This window comes from Equus caballus, chromosome 2 (genome assembly GCF_041296265.1).
Source record: "Equus caballus isolate H_3958 breed thoroughbred chromosome 2, TB-T2T, whole genome shotgun sequence".
Classification (NCBI taxonomy): Eukaryota; Metazoa; Chordata; class Mammalia; order Perissodactyla; family Equidae; genus Equus; species Equus caballus.
The window spans coordinates 48,638,423-48,661,961 of record NC_091685.1 but is presented as its reverse complement, the minus strand read 5'-3'; the positions used below and the strand labels follow the sequence as shown (position 1 = coordinate 48,661,961).

General features: G+C 64.3%; 2 protein-coding genes across 29 annotated transcripts in view; both read left to right on the top strand.

Annotated features, from left to right (window-relative positions):
* AGRN (agrin) overlaps nucleotides 1-8,820 on the top strand; it is a 34,271-nt gene extending 25,451 nt beyond the window's left edge. For 7 of the 20 annotated variants that reach the window (XM_070255605.1, XM_023636086.2, XM_023636083.2 and 4 more), the window contains 21 exons: nucleotides 65-202; nucleotides 643-770; nucleotides 918-1,032; nucleotides 1,111-1,230; nucleotides 1,323-1,679; nucleotides 1,838-2,036; nucleotides 2,158-2,373; nucleotides 2,798-3,027; nucleotides 3,121-3,255; nucleotides 3,462-3,558; nucleotides 3,660-3,824; nucleotides 3,960-4,071; nucleotides 4,251-4,262; nucleotides 4,483-4,599; nucleotides 4,760-4,952; nucleotides 5,036-5,123; nucleotides 5,301-5,324; nucleotides 6,037-6,069; nucleotides 6,314-6,538; nucleotides 7,021-7,124; nucleotides 7,433-8,820. In XM_070255605.1, coding sequence (XP_070111706.1) covers nucleotides 65-202; nucleotides 643-770; nucleotides 918-1,032; nucleotides 1,111-1,230; nucleotides 1,323-1,679; nucleotides 1,838-2,036; nucleotides 2,158-2,373; nucleotides 2,798-3,027; nucleotides 3,121-3,255; nucleotides 3,462-3,558; nucleotides 3,660-3,824; nucleotides 3,960-4,071; nucleotides 4,251-4,262; nucleotides 4,483-4,599; nucleotides 4,760-4,952; nucleotides 5,036-5,123; nucleotides 5,301-5,324; nucleotides 6,037-6,069; nucleotides 6,314-6,538; nucleotides 7,021-7,124; nucleotides 7,433-7,590 — 2,966 coding nt within the window. In that variant the 3' untranslated portion in view covers nucleotides 7,591-8,820. The remainder of the gene's footprint in view (nucleotides 1-64; nucleotides 203-642; nucleotides 771-917; nucleotides 1,033-1,110; nucleotides 1,231-1,322; nucleotides 1,680-1,837; nucleotides 2,037-2,157; nucleotides 2,374-2,797; nucleotides 3,028-3,120; nucleotides 3,256-3,461; nucleotides 3,559-3,659; nucleotides 3,825-3,959; nucleotides 4,072-4,250; nucleotides 4,263-4,482; nucleotides 4,600-4,759; nucleotides 4,953-5,035; nucleotides 5,124-5,300; nucleotides 5,325-6,036; nucleotides 6,070-6,313; nucleotides 6,539-7,020; nucleotides 7,125-7,432) is intronic. The other 13 variants (XM_070255624.1, XM_070255623.1, XM_023636085.2 and 10 more) reach the window with 5 other exon arrangements.
* Nucleotides 8,821-11,233: 2,413 nt separating this feature from the next.
* On the top strand, nucleotides 11,234-23,389 carry LOC100146191 (tyrosine-protein phosphatase non-receptor type 11). Of its 9 annotated transcripts, none has more exons than XM_070255246.1 (16): nucleotides 11,313-11,338; nucleotides 12,293-12,399; nucleotides 16,767-16,889; nucleotides 17,903-18,100; nucleotides 18,744-18,930; nucleotides 19,008-19,127; nucleotides 19,353-19,466; nucleotides 19,608-19,704; nucleotides 19,944-20,023; nucleotides 20,437-20,592; nucleotides 20,805-20,936; nucleotides 21,670-21,824; nucleotides 21,936-22,003; nucleotides 22,086-22,234; nucleotides 22,307-22,404; nucleotides 22,588-23,389. In XM_070255246.1, exons 4-16 carry the CDS (start codon nucleotides 18,009-18,011, stop codon nucleotides 22,640-22,642), a joined length of 1,503 nt encoding a protein of 500 aa, XP_070111347.1. In that variant the 5' UTR covers nucleotides 11,313-11,338; nucleotides 12,293-12,399; nucleotides 16,767-16,889; nucleotides 17,903-18,008; the 3' UTR covers nucleotides 22,643-23,389. The 9 variants fall into 9 exon arrangements, 8 of the variants coding, with proteins under 8 accessions (XP_023491833.1, XP_023491831.1, XP_023491832.1 ...); XM_070255242.1 differs by having other exon boundaries at nucleotides 11,315-11,338; nucleotides 19,012-19,127; nucleotides 20,409-20,592; XM_023636065.2 differs by lacking the exon at nucleotides 12,293-12,399 and having other exon boundaries at nucleotides 11,234-11,338.
* The last annotated feature ends 150 nt before the right edge of the window (nucleotides 23,390-23,539 follow it).

The window sequence follows — 23,539 nt, the reverse complement described above, 5'->3', positions numbered from 1 at the left end:
GGGAGGTGGGGGCAGGGTCCAGGAGGGCTGCACCAGGAGCCAGGCTCAGACTGCACCTCCCCAGGACTCGAGCCCCCTGAGGGTGGCAGTGCTGTGAGCCCCGGGCTGCCTGTCGAGAGGGCCTCCTGCTACAACTCGCCTTTGGGCTGCTGCTCAGATGGCAAGACGCCCTCGCTGGACGCAGAGGGCTCCAACTGTCCCGGTGAGTGGGGCGGGGGCTGGTGGAGCGTGAGGAGTGGCCGGGACACGGCCAGGGATGCTGTCTCTCCTCCCAGTCAGCAGCCTGTCCAGCAGGTGGGCACTGGGTCTGTGATCTTCTGGTCTGAGCACTTGCACGTGCGTGGTTCGGGGATTCAGCACACACACGCACATGTGTGGTCTTGGCCTCCGCACACACGTGGGTGCCCAGAACCCTGTGGCTAACCTGTCTCTCCCATCGGCAGCCGGCCTGGGGCACCGCTCCGAGGAGTCTGCCTGGTAACTGGTGCCAGCCCTGCCCCGGGTCCCCACTAACCTCATGGCCATCTGACTAACTGCCACCTGCCCTGCGCTCCATGTGGCTTGCTGCTGGGGCCCATGCCCAAGGCCGGCCCAGAGGCCGGGTGGGTGCCAGGCGGGGCCTCACTGCCACCTCCCCCACAGCCACAAAGGCGTTCCAGGGTGTGCTGGAGCTTGAGTCCGTTGAGGGGCAGGAGCTGTTCTACACGCCAGAGATGGCTGACCCCAAGTCAGAGCTGTTTGGGGAGACCGCGAGGAGCATCGAGAGTGCAGTAGGTGTGGGGCCCACGGGGTCGGGGAAGCCCCTGCCCAGCCACTGGCCTTCCTCCCAGGGCAGCCCCAGACAAGTGCTGGGCTGGCAAGACTGGACAGCCTGGCCTGGCAGCCCCCCAGATCCCTTGCCCTCTCCCCACCCACAGTTGGACGACCTCTTTCGGAACTCGGATGTGAAGAAGGACTTCCGGAGCGTCCGTCTGCGGGACCTGGGGCCGGGGAACTCAGTCCGAGCCATTGTGGATGTGCACTTTGACCCCAGTGAGCCCCCACCCCAGTCCCGGGAGGTAGTGGTGGACTGCACAGCCTCCGCCATGCTCAGTGTTTCCTCCTCCCCAGCCACAGCCTTCAGGGCACCAGATGTGGGCCGGGCCCTGCTGCGGCAGATCCAGGTGTCCAGACGCCGCTCCCTGGGGGTGAGGCGGCCACTACAGGAGCACGTGCGCTTCCTGGACTTGGGTGAGCGACAGGGCTGCTGCGCCACACTTGCCTGTCCCCCACAGCCCTCCCCTGCCCACCCACTGCGGTGCTGACAGCTCCCCCATCCGCAGACTGGTTTCCTGCGTTCTTCACCGGAGCCACCACGGGAGCCACTCCTGCTGCGGCCACAGCCAGAGCCACCACTGTGGCGCGCCTGCCTTCTGCTGTGACCCCCCGGGCCTTCCACCCCAGTCACACCAGCAGGCCTAGCAGCAGGACCACAGCCCACACCCCCACACGCCGGCCCCCCACCTCTGCTCCCCGTCGTGGGCCTGGACACCTGCCCTTGTCCCCAGGCTCCCAGCAGCCCCCCAGGCCCTGCGACTCCCAGCCCTGCTTCCACGGGGGCACCTGCCAGGACCTGGGTTCAGGGGGAGACTTCACCTGCAGCTGCCCAGTGGGCAGGGGGGGCACCATCTGCGAGAAAGGTAGGGGCCTTCGGTGCTGCGCGGGTGGGGGCAGGTGGATGGGGGTCGGGGCCGGGCCTGGGGCCACGTGGGAGTCGGGGGGGTGGGAGTAGGGCTGGGGTTTAGCAGGGGGACAGACCCGCTCCCTCACCCCCAGTGGTCCCTTCCTGTCTCCGTAGTGCTGGGCCCCTCCCGCTCCGCACCAGCCTTCGGGGGCCACTCCTTCCTGGCCTTCCCTACCCTGCGCGCCTACCACACACTGCGCCTGGCCCTGGAGTTCAGGGCGTTGGAGCCCCAGGGGCTGCTGCTCTACAACGGCAATGACCGGGGCAAGGACTTCCTGGCACTGGCACTGCTGGGGGGCCGTGTGCAGCTCAGGTGGGGGACTGCGTGCAGCTCAGGTGGGGGGCAGGGCAGGTCAGGGCTGGGGCAGGTCACCAAGTTGGTGCTGTCCTGGCTCTCTTGGCCGTCCCGACTGCCTGCTCCCGCCCCCCCCAAGGTTCGACACGGGCTCGGGCCCTGCAGTGCTGACCAGCTCGGTGCCTGTGGAGCCTGGCCGGTGGCATCGCCTGGAGCTGTCCCGGCACTGGCGCCGGGGCACGCTCTCAGTGGACGGTGAGACCCCTGTCTTGGGCCAGAGCCCCAGTGGTACTGACGGCCTCAATCTGGACACGGACCTCTTTGTGGGCGGCGTCCCAGAGGACCAGGCTTCTGTGTGAGTATCAAGGCGGGTGGGGTGGCTGTGACCTGGATCCCTGACCTTGGTCCTGACCCCTGACTCTTGTGGGCAGCATCCAGGGGGCTCCCTGTGTGTAGCAAAGGGGTGGAAGGATGGGTGTGGGTAATGGTAGGGACCCTGACTTCAACCTCAACCCTTGACCCTCGTCTTGGTCCTGTCGTATCTAAGGCTGCCATGTGACCGCCAAGGAGGAGGGGCTGGGCTGGCCCTGACCCTCAGCCTCCTCCTGATTCAGCCCTGTTTGTGGGACTGGCCATCTTGGGAGCACCAAGAGCGGGGATGGGGACAGGGAGCAGCAGCCCTGACCCCTGACTCTGGCTGACGGGGGGATGCCAGCAGTACAGCTGGCTGTGAGAGACAATGCCTCTGGTCTGACCCCTGACCCTCATCCTGGTGGCAGGGTGCTCGAGCGGACCTCCGTCGGCCTTGGCCTCAGGGGCTGCATTCGCCTGCTGGACATCAACAACCAGCGGCTGGAGCTCAGCGGCTGGCAGGGGGCTGCGACTCGAAGCTCCGGTGTGGGCGAGTGCGGGGACCATCCCTGCCTGCCCAGCCCCTGCCTCGGCGGGGCCCCGTGCCAGGCTCTGGAAGCCGGCGCCTTCCACTGTCAGTGCCCTCCCGGCCACTTCGGTAAGGGTGGGGCCTAGGCCGGGGTCTGGGGGATGCCATATGTCTGTGGGCAGGGGCTCAGGCCTCCTGGAACCCCATCCCCTCTCCCTCCAGGCCCCACCTGTGCTGAGGAGAAGAATCCCTGTCAGCCGAACCCCTGCCATGGGGCAGCCCCCTGCCGTGTGCTGCCCGAAGGCCAGGCCAAATGCGAGTGCCCCCTGGGACGAGGGGGTCCCCTCTGCCAGACAGGTAGGGCACCAGGCTCACAGGGCAGGGATGGGGGGTTAGGGTCAAGTGTTCAGGTGTGGGTTCTGGTGGGGGTAGGGTTGGTGTTCAAACTAGTGTTAGGGCTTGAGTTAGGCCCAGGGCTCAGAGAGCAGTGGGGGGGGCGGCAGGAGACCCCAGGCGTTAGGGCTCAGCACCCTATGTGACCCCTCCTCTCTTGTCCTCCACAGTCTCGGAGCGGGAGAACTCCCGGCCCTTCCTGGCCGACTTCCACGGTTTCTCCTACCTGGAGCTGAAAGGGCTTCACACCTTTGATCGGGACCTTGGGTCAGTAGGAGAGACGGGGCAGATGCAGCCCCTCAACTCCCATCCAGCCTGCGGGGCGAGGGGCCATTGAGATGCCCCCACCTGACCCCGTGTGACCCCAGGGAGAAGATGGCGCTGGAGGTGGTGTTCTTGGCCCGCAGCCCCAGCGGCTTGCTCCTGTACAACGGGCAGAAGACAGACGGCAAGGGGGACTTCGTGTCACTGGCACTGCATGACCACCGTCTGGAGTTCCGCTATGACCTGGGCAAGGGGGCAGCGGTCATCAGGTGTGCCTGCATGGGGGTTGTGGGGTCTAGCCTGGCCCTGGGGTGGGGGACGAGGCTGGGACAGGTGGCAGTGTCACTTGGGCCCCTGGTAGGTGGGCTGGCCTCAGCCTGCTCATGGTGCCCCCTCCTCGCCAGGAGCAAGGAGCCCGTGGCCCTGGGCACCTGGACCAGAGTCTCGCTGGAGCGAAGTGGCCGCAAGGGCGCCATGCGAGTTGATGACGGGCCCCGTGTACTGGGGGAGTCCCCGGTGAGTGTGCAGCCGGGGGCCTCCCCCCTCCTCCTCCCGAGGCGTGGCAGCCCCACCCCCGCCAGCTCTCACTGAACTGTTTTCTCTCCGTCTGTCCTGGGCCTCTGTCTGTCTCCTCTCTGCTCCCACTGCTCTCTGGCCCTTGCTCGGCAACCCCCACCCCGCTCTTCGGATGTCAGAAATCCCGCAAGGTATGGCCTCCCTCTCATCCTGCTCATCCATCTTCTCCGCCTCCACCTAGAGTAGTTCCTCTCGACTAAGCCCCATCGGCTGTCCTGTGATTAACTGCCTCCTGGATGGGCTGGGGCGAGGGTGGGCCATCTGGGGTGGGGGCCCCTGGTCTGGGGCTCAGTGTCCTGGTCCTGCCCAGGGGCGGGCTCCACAGCCCCCTCACCCAGTACCTGCCCCCAGGTGCCGCACACGGTCCTCAACCTGAAGGAACCGCTCTATGTGGGGGGGGCCCCTGACTTCAGCAAGCTGGCCCGGGCAGCCGCCGTGTCCTCTGGCTTCGATGGCGCCATCCAGCTGGTACGTGGGGCGGGGTGGGGCTCTCTGCAGCCTGGGGGTAGAGTCGTGAGGACGGGCCCATTCCAGGGATCTTTGCCCTGCTGGGGTGGGGGCTGCCTTGAGTAGGCCCCTGGGTGGGGCTGTCGCCGTAAGGACAGAGGCTCTCACCCCCACCCCCCAGGTCTCCTTGAAAGGCCAACAGCTGCTGACCCAGGAGCATGTGGTACGGGCGGTGGATGTCTCGTCCTTTGCAGACCACCCTTGTACCCGGGCCTCAGGCTACCCTTGCCTCAACGGGGCCTCCTGTCTCCCCCGGGAGGCCTCTTACGTGTGCCTGTGTCCTGGGGGCTTCTCGGGGCTGCACTGCGAGAAGGGTGAGTGCCACCCAGCACGGAGCTGAGCCTAGTGGGAGGAGGCCCCACTGCCGAGGCCGGCCCTCATTCCGACCGTTTCTCAGGGCTGATTGAGAAGTCAGCAGGGGACCTGGACACACTGGCCTTTGATGGACGGACCTACATCGAGTACCTCAATGCCGTGACAGAGAGGTAATGCACCGCTGGGGAGCCAGCGCCCCCTCTACCCTCTGCCGTCTGTCTGGTCCTGTCTATGCACCTGTAGGGCAGCCGCCCTTGGCTCTGGCTCTGTGGCCAGGAAGGGCAGGCCCGCTTCCCCTCTCTTCCACCCTCCTTCCTTCTCACCGTCTCTGTCTCTTTGTTTCCAAGCGAACTGACCAATGAGATCCCAGCGTAAGTAGCACCACAGCCCATCTCCACCTTCACACTCATCGCATCCTCCTCTGCTCCTCCCACTCGGCAGCACATTCTGAGCCCCACCGAGGGCAAGGGCGGAAGTTTCCATCCCCAGTGGAGGAGGAGAGGGGTTGGGGGACTCTTTGTGCTGCACGAAGTTCCGTTTCCTAGCTTGCAGGGGGAGGTCACCCCTTCCCAGGACATGTGCTGAAGGCCGGTCACCCCATCCACCCCCGCAGCCACACACCTCACACAAGGCACCAGCACAGTGTGCACGCGTGTGTGTATGTGTGCACTTGCATGTGTCTCTGTGTACATGTGCACATGTGTCGAATGTGCGCATATGTGTCCCTGTGTGTGTGTGTGCACATGCCCATGTGTGCTGGGACACCCAGGGGCCTCTCCCACACAGCTGAGCCCTTGGTCTCCATTCCACGCTACCTCACATTTCACCTCTTAAGCTCTGCATCCAGCCTGGGCCATGCCCAGCAGCTCTGTCTGCACATGTGTGTTGCACGTGTGTTGCTGCCAGGGCTCTGAGGTGGGTGGAGCCGACACCCTGGGTCCCGTGTGTCTTCCTGGTTGCTTGCTCCTCCCACCTTCCACGGCCGAAAGGGGACGTGGGGAGGTTCCTGCTGGGTCCCTCCCCACCCTGCCCACAGCACGTCTGTCCCTTGCTCATCTTCCTCCCTCTCTTGCTGCTGCTAAGCCCCGAAGCTCCGGATTCCGGGGCCCCTCCCAGGTGAGCATTGACACCTTGGCCATGCTGTCTGCCCATTGTCTTCTCAACTCTCTGACTATTTCTCTGCCGAGCTATCTCTCTGTCTGCTCCCCCCATGCCTCTGCTCATGTGTCTGCCCGTCTACCTGCCCTGGGTCACATCATCATCCTTTTGTGGCTCTGCAGTCGTGGCCCCTGCCCTCCCACCTCCCCGACCCCATCCCCTGCCACCCTCGGGAGGCCCTGACCAGCTCTCTGCCCACCAGCGAGAAGGCGCTGCAGAGCAACCACTTTGAGCTGAGCTTGCGCACCGAGGCCACACAGGGGCTGGTGCTGTGGAGCGGCAAGGCCACAGAGCGGGCCGACTACGTTGCCCTGGCCATTGTGGATGGGCGCCTGCAGCTGGCCTACGACCTGGGCTCCCAGCCCATGGTTCTGCGCTCCACCGTGCCGGTCAACACCAACCGCTGGTTGCGGGTCAGGGCACACAGGTCAGCAGGGAGCCCAGGACACACTGAGAATAGCGGCGGGCGGTGCCTGGACTTGCCCGGCCAGGGCATGCCTGGTCACTCATGGCTAGGGTGGGGGTTTTTGGGGGGTGAGGTCACTGCCAGCAAGGGGGGAGAGACAAGAGGATGTGGGAGCAGCAGCTATGACCAGGAGACTCCTGATCTGACAAGGGAGTCCCTACTCTGCTCAGATGCTGGCTGGGGACATGTTCCTCTGGGCTGAGCCTGGCCATCCTCTCCAGCAAAGTTTGACCCACTTGAGGCCCCCCTGCCCTGGCCACCAGGTACTCTCCTGGGGGTCAGTACTGCCCCATCCTGGCCTCCAGGGGTGACATTTGGTGGTGGTCCCCAGGGCGTGGCACCTGCTAGGAGTCGAGTGAAAGGGATGTGGGGGTCAGGATCTGGAGGTGGTAGGAGGGGCCCTCTGGAGCCACCTGATGGCCTCCTCCCACCCACACCCCCAGGGAACAGAGGGAAGGTTCCCTTCAGGTGGGCAATGAGGCCCCCGTGACCGGCTCCTCCCCACTGGGTGCCACACAGCTGGACACAGATGGAGCCCTGTGGCTGGGTGAGTGTTTTAGGGGGAGGCCATGGTGGGGGCAGCCAAGGGTCTCAGACAGACCCCATCCCCTGGGGCTGGCAACCAAGAGTGGCATCTGAGTTGACCCCATCCAGGACAGCAGATGGGCCGGCCCGGGTAGGGCTGTGTCTCAGCCCCTGCAGTTCCCAGGGTGGGGTAGGGCCAGTCGGCTGGTCACTGGGTCCCCCTGGGCACTGACAGGCCCCAGGTGACTCACCTCGTCATTCTGGTGCCAGCATCCAGGCCTGCCCATCACTGAGTCCCAGCCGGGTGACCTCCCCTCTGACTTCCCTCAGGTGGCTTGGAGAAGCTGCCAGTGGGCCAGGCCCTGCCCAAGGCCTACGGTACGGGCTTCGTGGGCTGCCTGCGGGACGTGGTGGTGGGTCGGCGCCCGCTGCACCTGCTGGAGGACGCCGTCTCCAGGCCGGAGCTCCGGCCCTGTCCCACCCCGTGAGCCGTGCTGCAGCCCACCACCACCCTGCTGTAATTATTTTCTATTTTTGTAAACTCGTTGCTGTTTTGATATGATTTTTTTGCCTGCGTGTTGGCCGGAGGGACTGCTGGCCCAGCTCTGTCCTGTCCAGGCTGGCGGGCTGTGGAGACAGACTCTGTGCCAAGAGATTCAAGGGGACGCAGCAGCATGGAGGGCTCGGCTTGGACAGCAGCCCCAGGAAGCGCCCCTTGGCCTCGCGCCCCCGTGGCCCAGCCCCTCGTGCTGTGTTTCCCTTGTGTGTCCACCTGTGCTGAGCCCTTGTGTCGTCCGGCCTGTCGGCAGACTCTACACACATACATCATCCACTTTCCATCTGGCGAGGCCCATGTCCTCAGAGCAGAAGGCGCTGCTGGGGTTTGAGGGGGCCTTTCTAGGTTCCCACTAGAGCTGCTCCTCCCCACCACATGTACTGTGGATGGGTTAGCCTCGAGCTGGGCTGGCCCCTCCCGGGCCTCCTGTGCCAATACTGTGACTTAGAAACAATGTTTCTGTTGGGCCACACCGCGCCCCTCCCTCCAGCTGTGTCCACAAGTCCCAGGGTGCTGGAAAGCAGAGCCCAGGCCCAGGCCTGATTGGGGCACCCTGACTCTCAGCTGGCCGTGCCCGTCCACCCAGCCCCCTTGGACATGGCTGTGTCCCCTCCTGACACCCCAGTTCCCGTGAGGAGCCCCAAGAGGGAGCAGGGCCACTGTGAAACCTGGTTGCATCCATGGCTTGCTGCCTGGGCAGCCAGTGTCCCCGTCTCAAGGACAGACATCCCGACCTGACCACCAATCGGAGTTCGTTATGCACTGTTTTCATCTGACACCTGGGCGGCGGGGCTGTCATCTTCCCTGTCCTGGCACAAGAGCAGCTAAGGACACCACACAGCAAACTCTCCCATTCTGGTGTGAGGGGTGGTTGTCCACGTCCACGAAAGACCAGGGGCTGGCCAGGTGTCTGACCGAGGCCAGGGGAGGGGGGCAGGGGTGGCAGAGACATGGCAAAGCCAGCAATGCCTTAAACTGCAACCATGCGTCTCATCGCCTCCCGCCCTGGTCCTGGTGGGGTGGCAGCCCGACCCTCTGCAGTGCCCTCCCACAGCTGGGGCTGATGGGACCCAGAGGCTGGAGGCAGCCCCATATGTCACATTACTAACTCCAGTCTGTGTCTGTGTTAATCACCGTGAAATAAAGTCTGAACACTTTAAAAGAGGAGCTTTTGTCCATCCACACCCGGCACCACTCCCACCAGCCCCCTGGCTGGCTCCTCTCTCCGGTGGCTTCTTGCTGAGATTTGTTGTGTGCGTGGTGCTGGCTTCGAGCTCCCTTAGGCAGCTCTGCATGGAGAAGGGGGCCTGCACTGGGGTGGGGGCTGCATTGGGCAAGGAGACCGCCGCATGCAGTGAATGCAGTTCAGGTGGCCTCCTTGGGGTTGGCAGGCCCCACGTGTGGCCTATGTGTGCCTGCCTGTCTGTGTATCTGTGAGCACAGGGTGGGAAGGGGGCTGTGAGGAGAGGGGGCTGGCTGCACTAAGGGCAGGGAGGGCCTGGGAGGGGGGCATGGGTGGGCTGGGGACGGGAGGGCCTGGGGGGAGCCAGGGGGAGTGTGGGGGTGGCAGGCAGACATTTTCACTGGCCCAGCTGTGAGGGTGGCCATTGGCCCTGCTGGGAGACCCTAAGCAGGAGGCTGAGAGTGGTCAGGCCTGTGGAACTGGGAGCCCCTAACAAGGAGCAAGAAAGAAGGGAGGGTTGTGTGGCCTCCTCTTTGGAACTCCTGACTTTTATTAAAGATGACTAAGTGTTCTTTTTTGATTTTGTGTTAATAGGAAAAATCACAAAATGAAAATAAGAAAACAGAAAACAGCCACAAGCTCAGCCCCCAGGTGACCCGTCAGGCCCGAGGCATTTGCTTTCTCATCCCTTATTTGTTAGCCTGCTTGTTCAGGGGTTGCGTGTGCAGTGGTTGCTGTGTGTCAGGCAGCTGTGAGGTGCTGGGACCCGGGGTGGGGGGTGGGGGGCGGGGATAAGCAGGTGACAGTGAGTGCAGGGGACGGGGGCAGGACTAGCCTGGGGCTCCAGGAAAGGTCTAGGAAAAACTCAAACCCAGACCTGAAGGATGTTGCTGGAGCGAGGGTGTGAAGGCCTGAGGACGGCAGGAGGCGACTGTCCATCAGTGCAAGGGCCCTGAGCTGGACAGAGGGTGCTCTGGGCAGAAAAAGGAAGTGCAGGGCCAGCCTCAGCAGCTGGGGGCCAGGGCACATGCCCGAGAGCTTGTTGGTGAGGGTGGTAGGAACTGGACGGAGATGGGGAAGGCAGATCCCTTGGGGCCTCGTGGGCCAGGAAGAGGGCCTGGGGGCCTGCTTGAAGAGCTGCAGGAAGCTCCTGGAGGAGTTTAAGCAGGAGTTGGTGGGACAGAGCAAAGGAGAGAAGGGAGGGGTTTGGGGTAGAACGGATGATTGGCCTGTGCTGCGTTAGACTTGCTGGGAGAGGCCCTAATGGAGATGAGGTGTGGCTGGAGCACCTGGGTGTGATGCATCTGGAGGGGCTGGGGTCCAGGAGCTGAGAGCCACCTGAGTGGTCTCCAGAGACCCCAGGGCACTGGTGGAGGGAGGGCTGAGGCCCTGCAGTAAGGGAGCAGCTGGGCTCAGCTGAGTGCTGAGTGAGGGGAGAAGAGGCCCCCACGCTGGGAGGAAGGTGAAGGTGGAACGGCGAGGCTGGGAGGACCAGGACAGGGTGCCCATGCTTCCAGAAGGAGGAGGGACTCTTGGGGCAACTGCTTCTGAAGATCAGGACCCTCAGGTGGCCGGGAGAGAGGTGACCTGGGTGAGTGGGAGAGGAGGAGCTGTGGGCACAGCAGTGGTGGGTGGGATTTGGGGTCAGGGGTTGGAAGCAGCAGCAGGTTGCATGCCAGGTGCACCATACTGAAAACGCAGCGGGAGAGGCTGGGCAGGAGAGCCCAAGTGAGGAAGGGTGGTGCCCCCCAGGGACAGGCTCAGGAAAGGTGGTTTGGCCAGTGGGGCAGAGAGGAGAAAGTGATTGTGGCTGTGGGCCCAGGAGACAAGCAAGCCTGGTGGGGAGGCCAACTTTGAGGAGCAGTTGTCTCAAGAGCAAAGGCCCTAAGGCCAAACGAGGTGTCAGGTCTCAGGAAGTGGGGAGACTCCAGCGAGGGTGGTGGAGGCAGGGAGAGAGGGAGGCAGCCCAGGTGGAAGGGGTCAGAGGGAAAACCCGGGGTCCACCCTCCCACCTTCGCCGCTCTGGGGCCTCCGGGAGCGCGGGGTGGGCCTGTTCCGACCCCTCCCCACCCCAGCTGCAGGGAGCGCAGCCCGCTCCCCTCCATTACAGAGGCGGCGCCTAGAGATTCTTGGAAGGAAGGCGCCCTGACGGAGCAGGACCACCGACCCGTGTTAATCGCTTTGACGCTCCACTGCGGAGGCGGCGGATAGCCGGGCTGGTGGCCACTCCGACCGAGCCGCGCGTGCGCAGCCCTTGGGGCTATAACTGGGCTCCCTCGAAAATTTCGCTTTTATCCCAACTTCCAAGCGCGTCAGGCAGGCGTGGGCGCGGCGCCTTTAAGGAGGCCGGTGGCGGGGCCCGCGGTGGGCGGGGGCCTGGGGGCGGGGCCCGCGGTGGGCGGGGCCCGCGGTGGGCGGGGCCTCCTCGGAGCGCCTCGAGGGCGCGGCCGCCTGGACCGGCTAAAGAGCGGCGCGGAGCAGACATGACCTCGCGCAGGTGAGCCCGACGTCGCGACCCCGGGGGATATGCTTCGGGCCGCCGGCCACCGGCCGCCGGCGCGGGGCGTGGAAGAGATGCGGCCCGGGACGTCTCCTCGCTCCGCCGGGCGCCCCCTAAGCCTACCGTCCTGACACCGGCCCCCTCCAGGCTAGGGCTGGACGCCTGGGTCCCGGGCCCGCGAGACCCGGCCTCACTCAGGCGGGTGGAAAGGACTTTTTCAGATCGAGGGCCGGGGCTGGGTGAAGGTCAGAAGTACTCTGACCCTAGGGAGCAGATTGTGCCCTGCAGGTGGGTGGGTGGTGGTGGCTGGAGCCTAGAGTGGGCAGTAAGTGTCAGGACAGTGGTAGACCCTCCCTCTCTCCTTCCCCTGGACTCCTTGCTCTGCTCCAGGCTCCCTTTGGGCACCAGAGATGAGTGGCATGTGGCAGGGGCACCCCTCCCTTCCCTAGGCCTGAAACCCGGGGCGGCAGGAGGCAGTCTAGTCCCCGCTCTAGACTTGGCTCCTTGCCCCTGCCTGCCTGCGAGGACCAGTCCACCTCCAGACCCTCCTGAGGGCCAGGTTTAGGAGGCAACCTCCCTGGCAGGGATGTGTGTGAGAGCTTCCTGCCTCCGTGGGGAGGAAAGTGGAAGTGTGACAGGAACTGGGCACGTCCTGCCCTTTCTGCCGGCCCGACTCTCTGGGTGTGTGCACACGCGTGGGAGCTCAGACTTCAGCGTGCATGTGGATGTCAGTGGGGAACCACACAGCTGTGAGACACATGGCACATTCAGAACACCCCCACTGAGGCTCGGTGAGCCAGAGGTCACAGGAGGGGTCATCCTATGACCCCGAGTGACCCCCTAGATCAGGGAGGGCAAGGACTAGGTCTGATTTGCAGGGCCCACAGGGCTTCTCCCTGCCTGAGCCGGGTCCTCAGCCCAGAGACCTCTGCCTCTACCTTCTGCCAGCAGCGCCTCCGCGGTGAGGGTGCCAGGTCCTACGAGGTGTGCTGAGCAGGCAAGCAGACACAGTGGCCTCGGCAGGGTCCTGGGCCCTCAGACTCAGGAATAGTCAGGAGGTGAGTTGGGTCTCTAGGAACCTGCCAGGCCCAAAGTTTAACATCCAGCCAGAACTGAGGGAGGAGGGGATTTTGGGGTCTGGTTGGAGTGACCCCTCAGGCTTCCCTTGGCCTCACTCTTCTTTGTCTCCTGGGCAGGTTCTGGCATTCAGAGAAGGCCGTGTCCATGTCACGTGCATGTGACCCTGGGCCAACCTGGGAAAGCCCCGGGTGGGGCTCTGCCGGCCCTCGCCAACCCCTCCCGGCCCCACCCTGGGATGACCATCTGGACTGTCACTCCTCCGGCCCCTGGGCCCCTGCCCACACCCCTATCAGGCCTGGGCAGGCCCAACCAAATAAAGCTCATCCCCCCATGCCCGCCCCCACCCAGGGCCCCTTCCTGTGGCCCTGTGGTTTGTGGGTCAACGGGCGCCTCTGTGAGCACCTCTCGCCCCAGGGCTCTGGTGTTGTGGCACAGGGCTGGGCGCAGGTCCTGCCTAGCTCCATGGTGGGTACCTGGAGGGGCTGGTCCTGTGGGGGCCTGCTGAGCCCCTCAGGCTCCTCTCTCTCCCAGGTTTGGAGAAGAAAAGGTGTCTGATTAATCTGGTCCTATCCAGTCAGAACCAACCCTGGTTGAGCCTCCTCTGGGACCGGGAGGGCCAGGCCTTGAGCCGAGGGGCAGGGTGATAGGGAAGGACACCACCTGCGCTTTGGGGCCCTCAGCCCTGGAATTCCAACCCGGGACCCTTCTCTACTGGCCTGTGTGGCTCCCGCTGTCATGGAAGCGTCTCCCCTCAGGCGTGTCCAGCCTCATAGCATGTGTGTGTGAGTGTGTTGACAGGCTGTTTATGTGTCTCTCAGGGTTGGAGCTCTGCCATCTACAGATGGGACACCAAGGCCATGGAGGGACTGGACCCAGAGGCCACTCTGGGTTCAGGATGATCTCATAGGTGACCTGGGCTATCCTGGGCTCCTGAGCACTGACTGGGCTCAGCGGTCCTTGAGATGCCCAGGCCATTAGATCTACTGGGGGCCCTGTATGCCCTGTCCACCCCACCTGACCCCTCTTCCGGGCCATCCTGGCCATAGGCCACAGCAGAGGTCACCAGGGCAGAGCTGAGTCACTGACCTACCACGGAGCAGGGAGCCTTTCCGCACAGGTGACCCTGGGCCCTGGCACAGAGCAGGTGTGGGCATTGGAGACAGGGACCCAGAGTCTCTACCTTCTCCCCACCCCTCAGCCAGGGGCAGCAAGCCACACTGCCCTGCAGGGCACCAGGCTCCACCTCCAGGCCTGGTAGGGGGCTATGAGGCCCCACCTCGGCCTGGGACTGTGGGAGGGCGGTGGCGCGAGCTGCTGCAGCCTTTCAGGACGCCCCACCCCCGGAGATTTCCACCTGATAGACCCAGTGGCAGTTTGTGGGGAGGAGAGGGGATGGAAAGTATGATTGAGAGTCCCCGAAAGGACAAACAAGGTGCCCTTCACCCCTCTCTGCGGCTTTGATCAGGGCCTCCATCCTCTGCCCTGCCCCTGCACTCTGGGCATTGCCCATCTTGGACTGGAGTCTGAGGCTGCTGGGGCTGGGGGGAGGGGGCATCTGGGCACAGGATGTGGTTCAGCAGGTGTCAGAAGCCTTCTTCTGAGTTCCAGCACCCCCCGACCTGCAGCGTCCCAGCACGGGTCCAGGGATGGCACAAAGCCATCACCCTCTTCCTGGTGGCCCTGCCTGCTCTCCTGTGACTGGCTCTGGAGGTCACCATGTGGCAGCTCCTCCACCAGGAAGCCCTCTCTGGCAGCCTCATCTACTGGACACTCAACCAAAATTGCCCCCAGGTCCGGCTCCCCTGTGAGCCAGAGTGAGAGGGAGCTCGAGACACCAGGCCCAAACCATGCTCAGGAGGTGCCTGGCTGGCAGCACCCCCCTCCCCCCAGGGAGAGCGTGGACAGGAGTGTTGCTCACACTAGGTGGCCCTAGACAGGTCATCTGAGCTTCTGGGCCTATGCGAACTAGTTCGTGGATCCCGGGGGTACATTGAGGTCAGAACAGAGCCTGTCCTCATGGGGTCTTAGGCTTGGTGATGAAGTCACAGGATGACAGACAAACACAGAAGTGTGACACACCTATCTGCTGTTAGCAAGTGCCACACGTGGACACTCGGCACGGCAAGGGGGCCACAGTGTCAGCCAGGAGGGCATCTTGGGAAATATGAGCTGAGGGTGAGGGGGCATGAGCTGTGCCCCAGAAGGCCAGCTGGAGGTGGCCAGACAAGGGTGAGGTCAGTGAACAGAGAGAACAGGAGGATTTCCAGTGATGAGTCCACGAGGCATGTGTGTGCTGAGAGGCACAGAGGGCCACTGGCGAGCTTTAAGCAACTGTGATGTGCATTTCCTGAGACTCCCTCTGTCTGCCATGGCTTGGCTCTAGGGTCAAGGGTGAGGCCCTGGAACTGACAGTCCAGGCGAGAGCTGGCGGGCGCTGGCCGGCGGGGAAGTGGTTCTGGGTGCGTTTGGAAGGTAGGACATGAGGTGCCAATGGACTGGGTGCTGGTGCCGGGAAGCAGAGAGGTTGCAGGGAGGGACCCGAGCACTGGTGAGCGCGGCTCCCTTCACTGAGCGAGGATGATGCGGAACAGGCTTGGGGCATTTTCAGGAGTTTTGAATTTTGCAAACATTAAGATGGAGATGCTGCTGCCTTTCCAAACAGATGCTGAGAAGAGTCGTGTCTGAGTCTGAAGCTCAGAGCCCAAGTGGGGCTGGAGGCATAGATAGCGTGTGGATGTGTAGACGTTTTGGGCACAGGTGGGGGGCTCCGGCACTGAGGGCTTAGAAGGAGGAGGAGAAGGAAGGCCTGGCCAGGGAGGCAGAAAACCAGGGAACATGGTGTGCTGCCGAGGACAAGCTAGTGATGAACATTTCTAGGAGGTGTGGCTACCTGTGTCACCCGCTGCTGGGGACCAAGGGCTGACCACTGCCCCGGGAGGCAGATGAAGACCCTGAGAGCTGAGGTCTCAGTGGGGCTGGAGGGCAGAGGGGAACAGGTCTGTGAGGACCCCGGCGAGGCAGGTAGTCAGGCAGTGTTGACCGGCACAGACCAGGAGAACCTTCTGTGATGATGGAAAAGATTCCTACCTGCACTGTCAACAGCCACGTGTGGCTTTTCACAATGGAATGTGGCCAGTGTGGCCGAGAAACGGGAATTTTTATTTTGTTGAATTTTAATGCATTTACAGTTACATCCCACGCACACCACGGGTTGGACCCATGCTGCGTTGGACCATGCTGGTATAGACCAAGCACAGAAGTCTCCTTGGAGGGGTCAGGATGGGAGCTGAAGGCAGGGGAGGCCTGAGAGGGAGCGGGGGGACCTGGAGGGAGAAGGGTCCAGGGCTGCTTTCAACAGGAGATGTGATCTGATCGCTGTTCTAGAAAGATGTCTGTGGGGACAGGATCGTCCTTGTTCCCATCCCGCTAGTCAGTGTGGTGGGAGGGTGGGCCCACGGCCCACCCAGAGCACAGCCGCCCCCACCCCATCGGTGCCCAGGTTATGACTGCAGACAACCGGTGGGGCCGGGGGGTGCTGCAAGGCAGCAGAGGTGGAGTCGGGGCCCTGGCTTCTTGCTAACACAGGATCTCTGGCCCCCACTGTGTGTCCTGTATGTGGTGACCAGGAGATGTCCCCGCCCCTCCCGCGGTGACTCTTCAGTGCCTGAGGTAGATGAGTTGCAGAGTGACGGTGTTACCACTGGAGGATGGTGAAGCGGCAGAGGCTGGGGGAGCCTCTCCTTCCTTGTTCCTCCCTCGTCCCTTCTTGCTGACACCCTGAGACACTCTGGGGCTCCACGTGCAAGTTAATCCTGGGCCCAGAAATTCCCGCCCTGAGGGCAGGGGACACACTGGGACAGCAGCCACCAGGGCACAGAGAGCACAGTTATCTCAGACAGGGGCTCCTGTGTAGCCTGATGGGGGGCCCCGTGGACTATCCTCCATCTCGTGTGGAGGCTGTGATTTGCTGATGGGCTGTGAGGGGAGCAAGGGAGCCCCACGTGACTCTGGGGGACCCCTAGGGCCTTTGGCCAAGCTGGGAGGCCCTTGAGGGGAGAGGAAGAACAGGCACAGAGAGTGGAGTGTCTGTGTGACACTGGAGGGGTCTGCCCCCACCTCCAACCCGCCTGTGTCCCCGGACCCCAGCCCCACCTCCCTCCCCATGACTTCAGACCCTATGGTCACTGCCGGTGGAAGGTTGTGAGTTGGGGGCCGCCCACAACAGGTGTCGTGGGTGTTTGCCACTGAAACGTTGACAGAGGTTGGGTGTGGGTCAGGGTGGGGCGCAGAGTGCTCAGCATCCCCCCGGCTCTCTGCGGTCACCGACTTGCTGTCCCCATTCCAGGTGGTTTCACCCCAACATTGGCGGGGTCGAGGCGGAGCAGCTGCTCCTGTCCCAGGGCCAGCACGGGAGCTTCCTGGCCAGACCCAGCAGGAGCTGTCCCGGGGGCTTCACACTGTCTGTCAGGTGGGTGGTGCCATGGCCAGGCGTGGACAGTCTGCGGTCCCAGGAGGCCTCAAAGGGTCTGAGCACCCTCAGCTGCAGGCGCAGGTGGGGATCAGGCTCCCCAGTCCTCCCAGAGGGGTGGTGGGCAGCATCCTGGGCAGCGAGGACCCTGCTGGCAGCTGGATGCCCAGAGTCTGGTTTTTGTGGGGGTGGGAGCCCAGCATTCCAGGCCAGGTGGCCCTGGGCTTCAGGAGGGCTCTGTGAGGTGGGGCGTAGGCAGGACCTCTGAGGGGTCTGGTGGGGCGGGCAGGGGACCTCAACGGCTGTGATTGTGCTCCTGTCTCCTGGGGATGCTGCACACTGCTGCCCACTGGGGATCTGGCCAGAGCCCACAGAAGGGCCATTGTGTGGGGAGGAGGGGCAGGGAGGGGCTGCAGCCAGCATAGTGGACAGCTGGACCTATGTCTGCCCTGGATGGGGAGGTGTCAGTCTGTGAGGAGCAGTGGTGGTCTGGGCAAGGGGCTTCCAGAGGGCTCTAGATTTTCCCAGGTTCTCTGCTAAACCCAAGGCAGCAGGTGGGGCTGAGGTTAGCCTCAGGATGGACTTCCCTCACCTTGGGGCTTTCAGGCCACACTGTGGGCCTGGGGGAAGCTCTCTTGGGGGCCCTGTTCCAGTAGTCCGGAGCCCCTGGACAGGTGGTCTGGGGTGAGGCAGAGCCCGTCATGGAGGGCGGCCCTAGCCTCCGCCTCCAGGCCAAGGGAGAGTCAGGCGTATGGCCTGCAAGGCCAGTGCTGGCTGCCCAAGGGGCAGTGTGGGTGGGTACCCACCACCCAGGTGGGGCCTGCCCCTTGGCTGGACCTGGAGCTGCTGTGGGAGGGCCTGGCCTTGGCGCTGTTCCTGGCATGGGATCTGCAGAGGTGGAGACCTCAGGGCAGGGAAAGCCCAGGGACTGTTCCGGAAGCTGAGGATGGTGATGGGAAGAGGCGGCTGGTGGGAGCAAGGCCCCAACGCCAGCTGGCGCACCGCCCTCCCAGGCGCCACGACGAGGTGACCCACATTAAGATCCAGAACACGGGTGACTACTATGACCTGTATGGAGGAGAGAAGTTCGCGACGCTGGCAGAGCTGGTGCAGCACTACATGGACCAGCGCGGGGGACTGCTCCGCGAGCGCAGCGGGGCCCCCGTCGAGCTGCGACACCCGCTGGGCTGCCAGGACCCCACGACCGAACGGTGAGCGGCTGGCGTCCACGTCTGGCCAGCGTCTATTTGTCGGCGTATGTGCATATGTCCGCGGGGGCGGGGCCTGCGACGTGTCGCGGCCCCCCGGCTCAGGGTCGGGACTGGGCAGAGCTGCGGCACAGCTGAGGGGACTTGCACCCCTCCCCTGGGTTCTGGGCCTCGTTTTTTCCAGGTCCTGGCACCGCAGGGGTGGGAGTGGGGCAGGAACCCTGCGGGCAGTCTCACCCCTGCCCTCCCGGGCTGGTGACCTGGGGTGAACAGGCCCCTCCAGCCTCGGTTTCCCCCTCAGCACCTGAGAGAAGCGGGTGGGCTGGTCTGGGGAGGCGGTTCTGCCCTCCTTGCGAGGACCATGCTGCCACCTGGTGGCCGCCCCAGCCACACAGAGCCCGCCTGTCCCGCCTCCTGCGGGCTCCTGGGTCGTTGAAGGTCAGAGAGGTGGGCAGGGCAGACCAGGCCAGCCGGGTGAGGGTGCTGCCTGGGCCCCCGAGTCTGGGTGGGTCTGTTTTTCTGTCTCTGTGTCTGTGTCTTAATGTCTGTCTCGGAGCCTCTGGCTGCATGTAGGTCTGTGCCCCTCACCTGGCCAGGCTGCTGCCCCCAGTCTCACCTGTGCTCCCTGCCCCACTGCCCTGGCCAGGTGGTACCATGGGCACCTGTCTGGCAAGGAGGCTGAGAAGCTGCTGATGGAGAAGGGACGTCCAGGCAGCTTCCTGGTGCGGGAGAGTCAGAGCAAGCCTGGGGACTTTGTGCTGTCGGTGCTCACACAGCAGCCGGACAAGGCTGACCGCCGGCCTCGGGTCACTCACGTCATGATTCACTTCCAGGTGGGAGGCTGTGGCGGGGTGGGGGTGTGACTCGAGAGGTGGTGGCCAGGCCCCTCACTGCCACCTCCACCCCACAGCCAGACGGGAAGTTCGACGTGGGGGGTGGGGAGCAGTTCCACACTCTTGGAGACCTGGTCGAGCGCTACAGGAAGAACCCCATGGTGGAGAAGTCGGGGGCCGTGGTGCATCTCAAGCAGGTATGCCTCGCGTGGCCCTTGGGATCCAGAGTGGGCTTCTCCCCCTGGGGGGGCCCCCAGGACACAGGCACAGCCCTACCCAGGAGAAAGGGCACCAGGCGGTGCCGGGGCAGTGGCCCTGGGGCGGCCGACGGGAAGAGTGTGGGACAGGGCTGCTGCCCCTAGGGGAGGGCACTGTGTGGTCTGTGGGGTCCTGCTGAGCTTGGACCGGGCCTCTCCCTGCAGCCCCTCAAGGCCACGAGGATCAATGCCGCAAGCATCGAGAACCGCGTGCAGGAGCTCAGTAAGACTACAGAAGCCACCGAGAAGGCCAAGCAGGGCTTCTGGGAGGAGTTTGAGGTGCCTGCCTGCTGCCCATCCCCCCAGACTCCTGTCCTCTGGGGCTAGGGCGAGGGCCAGCGGAGGGCTGCAAGCCGGGAGGGGTCGGTGCGGAGGGCTCTGGGGAGGGCTGGGCCTCCGGCTGACCCTCCGCTTCCTCAGATGCTGCAGCAGCAGGAATGCCGGCTCCTGTTTCCCCGGAAGGAGGGACAGCGGCCAGAGAACAAGCCCAAGAATCGCTACAAGAACATCCTCCCCTGTGAGGGCTGGGGTGGGGCCGTGTGGGGCCCCACCCCCCACATGCAGGCCCATCTGCCAGGGCGGGCTTGAGGGTGGAAGCAGGGGGCTGTATCCCACCATGGTGTGATGTTCCCTCTTGCACATGCAGGGCCCCTTCCTCCTCGTCTCTGCTCCCCACCGGGTCGGTGGGTAAGGAGGCAGGGAAGCCATGAGCTTCCCGCTTCCCTGGAGAGCTGAGTGGCATCTTACCTTTCCCAGTTGACACCACCCGTGTTGCCCTGCATGACGTGGACCGCAGCGTCCCTGGAGCTGACTACATCAACGCCAACTACATCAGGGTGCGTGTGCATGGGGCAGGTACACACGTGGGCTGGCATGGATCAAACAGGACATCTTGAGCCATGTCTGGCCACACACCAGTCACCCTGTCCCCCTGTCATGAGTCTGGAGCTCCTGCTGGCAAGCCTAGGAAGAGCCAGGACCCCCAGTGATCCATGGACCCTGGCAGGACAGTAGATACTCATGGGGGGAGGGGGGTGCAGCAGTCCCCCAGGGGGTCCTCAGAGTGGACTGGACTAAGTATTGGTCCTAAGCACCCTCAGCCTGGGGTGGGAGGGGCTATGTGCCAGCCCCTCCCCCCACCCACCCCTGCCCTGGGACTACTTTGCGTATCATTGGCCTCCATTTGCTTCTGTTCTCTGGCATTTTAATTCCTGGAAACAGCAAGCAGTTAATCCTCACCCACTTCCAGAGTGACCCAGAGGAGAAGCCAGGCCATGGACTGGGCAAGGTGTACATCGCTACCCAGGGGTGTCTGCAGACCACAGTGGCTGCCTTCTGGGCCATGGTGCACCAGGAGAACACACGGGTCATCGTCATGACCACCAGGGAGGTGGAACGAGGCCGGGTAGGAGTGTGGGCTCGTCCCCTTGTGTGCTCACCTGGACTTGTGTCAGTGGCTGGCCGAGCCTTGCTTCTTCAGTCTTTGGGACCTAGGGGAGTGGGGAGGGCCCTGGAGAGCCCTGTGTGTGCCTGTGCATGCTTGTGCCCCTGCAGGGCACAGGGGCGAGGGTATTGGTGGTCTCCCAGCACGGCTGATGCAGTGCACCCACCCCCCAGAACAAGTGTTTCCGATACTGGCCCCAGCTACATGACAGCCAAGAGTATGGCCGTGTGTGTGTGTGCAGTATGGCTGAGTACCAGGCCCAGGGCTACTGTGTGCGGGAGTTGCAGGTGTGGCGGCCAGACCAGGTAAGCCTGGAGGGCAGCAAGACATGAGGGGCCTGGGTCAGAGTGGTCGGGAAGTTCCCAGTCCACACTGGGGGTGAGGCGGCCCCATCCTGGGAGAACCCTACTTGGCTCCACCCAAACCGACTGGCCTTGGTGGCTTCCATGTCCCTCAGCTCAGTGGGCACAGTCCTGGCCTGGGCTCTGCTGGGCAGTGTATACAGGTGGGCCGCATTCTCAACCCCAGGCTCTAGGTCCCAGGTGCCTGGCTCCAGGGTGGCCTCAGGCCCCCATCGTCTCTGCCTGTGCAGTGTCCCCGTGGGCCATCTCCTGTGTATGCCAGTGATGCCTGTTTCTGTCCCAGGCACAGATCCCTCCCCCAGGTCCCCTAAGCCTAACCACCTGGGGGTCCTGCAGGCCCCTCACATTTGGCCCCACCCAAATGGAACTCACTGACCCTGAAGCCTGCGTCGTCTCCCCATGCTCTCCCTTCCCTTCCCCAGGCTCCTGAGCCACCTGGGGTCATCTGGGGGCCCCCAAGCCCTGAATCCCATCTCTTCCTCCCACCCCCTCCTCGGCCTTGGCCTTGCTGGTCACTTCTGGCAAACTGTGCAGCCCCGGCCTGCCTCTTCCCAGTTCATTCCCTGCGCCCCTCCCACCGCGGGGTCACCGCAGTGCCGGCCACTCTGACCCCTCGCGGGTCCCACCTGGGCGCTGCCCAGACGGCCTTGCCCTGCTCACCAGCCCTCCCTGCCAGGAAGAGCCGCCGCGCGCGGTGAAGCACTACCAGTACTTCAGCTGGCCGGACCACGGGGTCCCGGCCGAGCCCGCCGGCGTCCTTGGCTTCCTGGACGAGGTGAACCGGGCCCAGAGCAGCATGCCCGGGGCCGGACCCATGGTGGTGCACTGCAGGTGCGGCCGGGGCGGGGCCACGCGAGGCCGTGCCTCGAGAGGGTGGGCCTCCGGGCAGGCCTGGGCCTCGTCCAGTGCACTCGCCACAGGCCTCCTGGTCCGTCCCCACAGCGCCGGCATCGGACGCACAGGCACCATCATCGTGATTGACATCCTGGTGGACGTCATCCGCAGGCAAGGTGAGCCACCCCGCCCCTCCCGCCTAGCCCCGTTTCTCCCTCCCTGCCGGCCCCGCCCCTCCCTAAGCGCGCTGGTCCTCAGGGCTGGACTGCGACATCGACGTCCCCACAACGATTCAGCTGGTGCGGCGGCAGCGCTCGGGGATGGTGCAGACCGAGGCGCAGTACAAGTTCGTGTACCTGGCGCTGCAGCGGTACATCCAGGGCGAGCAGCTGCGCCTGCGCGAGCAGGTGGGGGCGGGGCCGGGCCGGGGCGGGGCCTGCAGGGGCGGCTCCGAGGTGACCGGCGGCCCCTCCCCGCAGCGCGCCCGGCCGGAGGAGCCCGACTACCTGAACGTGGGCTCCGCGCCCGCCGACCCCCACAGCAGCCCGGCACCCGCGCCGATCCGGGCGCCCGCCACGTGAGTGGGGCGTCGGAGGGCGGGACGGGCCCAGGGCCTGGAGCAGCGGGGCGCGGCCCGCCAATGGAGGGCGCGCCCGGGGTGGGGAGCGCGTGGCCTGGGGCGCGGGGGCGCGGCCTAGAAGTCGGGGGTGCGGCCGCGACACCGCGCGTGCGCGTCCCCGAACCCCGTGTCCACCCTCAGGACCCCCGAGCCCTCCGGCGGCGTGTACGAGAACCTGCCCGGCCTCGGGCGGTGAGGGCCCCGCGCCCCGGCAGGGCTGGAGCCGCGCGAGGAGGGAGCGTCCAGCAAGGCCGGCCCTCGCGTTCCTCGCAAGGACTGTCTTAAGACAGTTCTGACCGGAGCTCGTCCCGGAGTCGCCGCTCAGACACTCTCGACCAGGCCTGGACGCCTAGAGATGAGGGCGGGGTGCAGTCTCGAGACCCGGGTGTCCCTGCTGCTCCTGGGGCTCCCAGGTGAGGGTACAGGAGGGCAGGCAGGGCTGTCGCTGTCTCTTTGTGGGAGGCCACCAATGACTACCTGCACAATGCAGTGACCACGTGTGACCTTATGTGTGCTACGAGGCTGAATGACCAGCAAGCAGGTGGCCAGTCTGCGCTTGACCTCACTGCAGCCGCCAGTGCTTGTGCTTGGCTCCCCTGCATCCTGTGCACACCCCCTTCAGAGCTGCTCCTCAGCGCTGCCCACAGGTCTGCGATGTGGTCCAGGCAGTGGCTCAGTCATTGCCATGTCCAGGCCAGGCCCATGTCTTCTCATTGCTGTCACATGAGGTTAAATGCTTGTGGAATGAGGGAATTTGTGAGATGCTCATGTGACTGTGTGTACAGCCTCACGTTGGTCTTGCCGGTAACAAGGGTGAGGCTCCATGTGTGCATGACTGGTGTGTGATGGGTGTGATGTCACTGGCACGTGCTCCATGGTCACACCCCACCATCACGGTGGCCCTGTGGCTTTGTGGTGTTCTAAGTAAAATACCCTGTTCTCAGTTTTGTGTCTTTGTTGGGGCTTGGGGCAAGAGTGTGTGTGGTCCCCTCAACTGGGCCCAGCTTCTCCAGGGTCTCCCCTAGCCCTGCAGCCCCAGCCAGAGTCCCGGCTGGTTGGAGCAGGAAGTCGTGGGCTCTGGGGCAAGGGATGC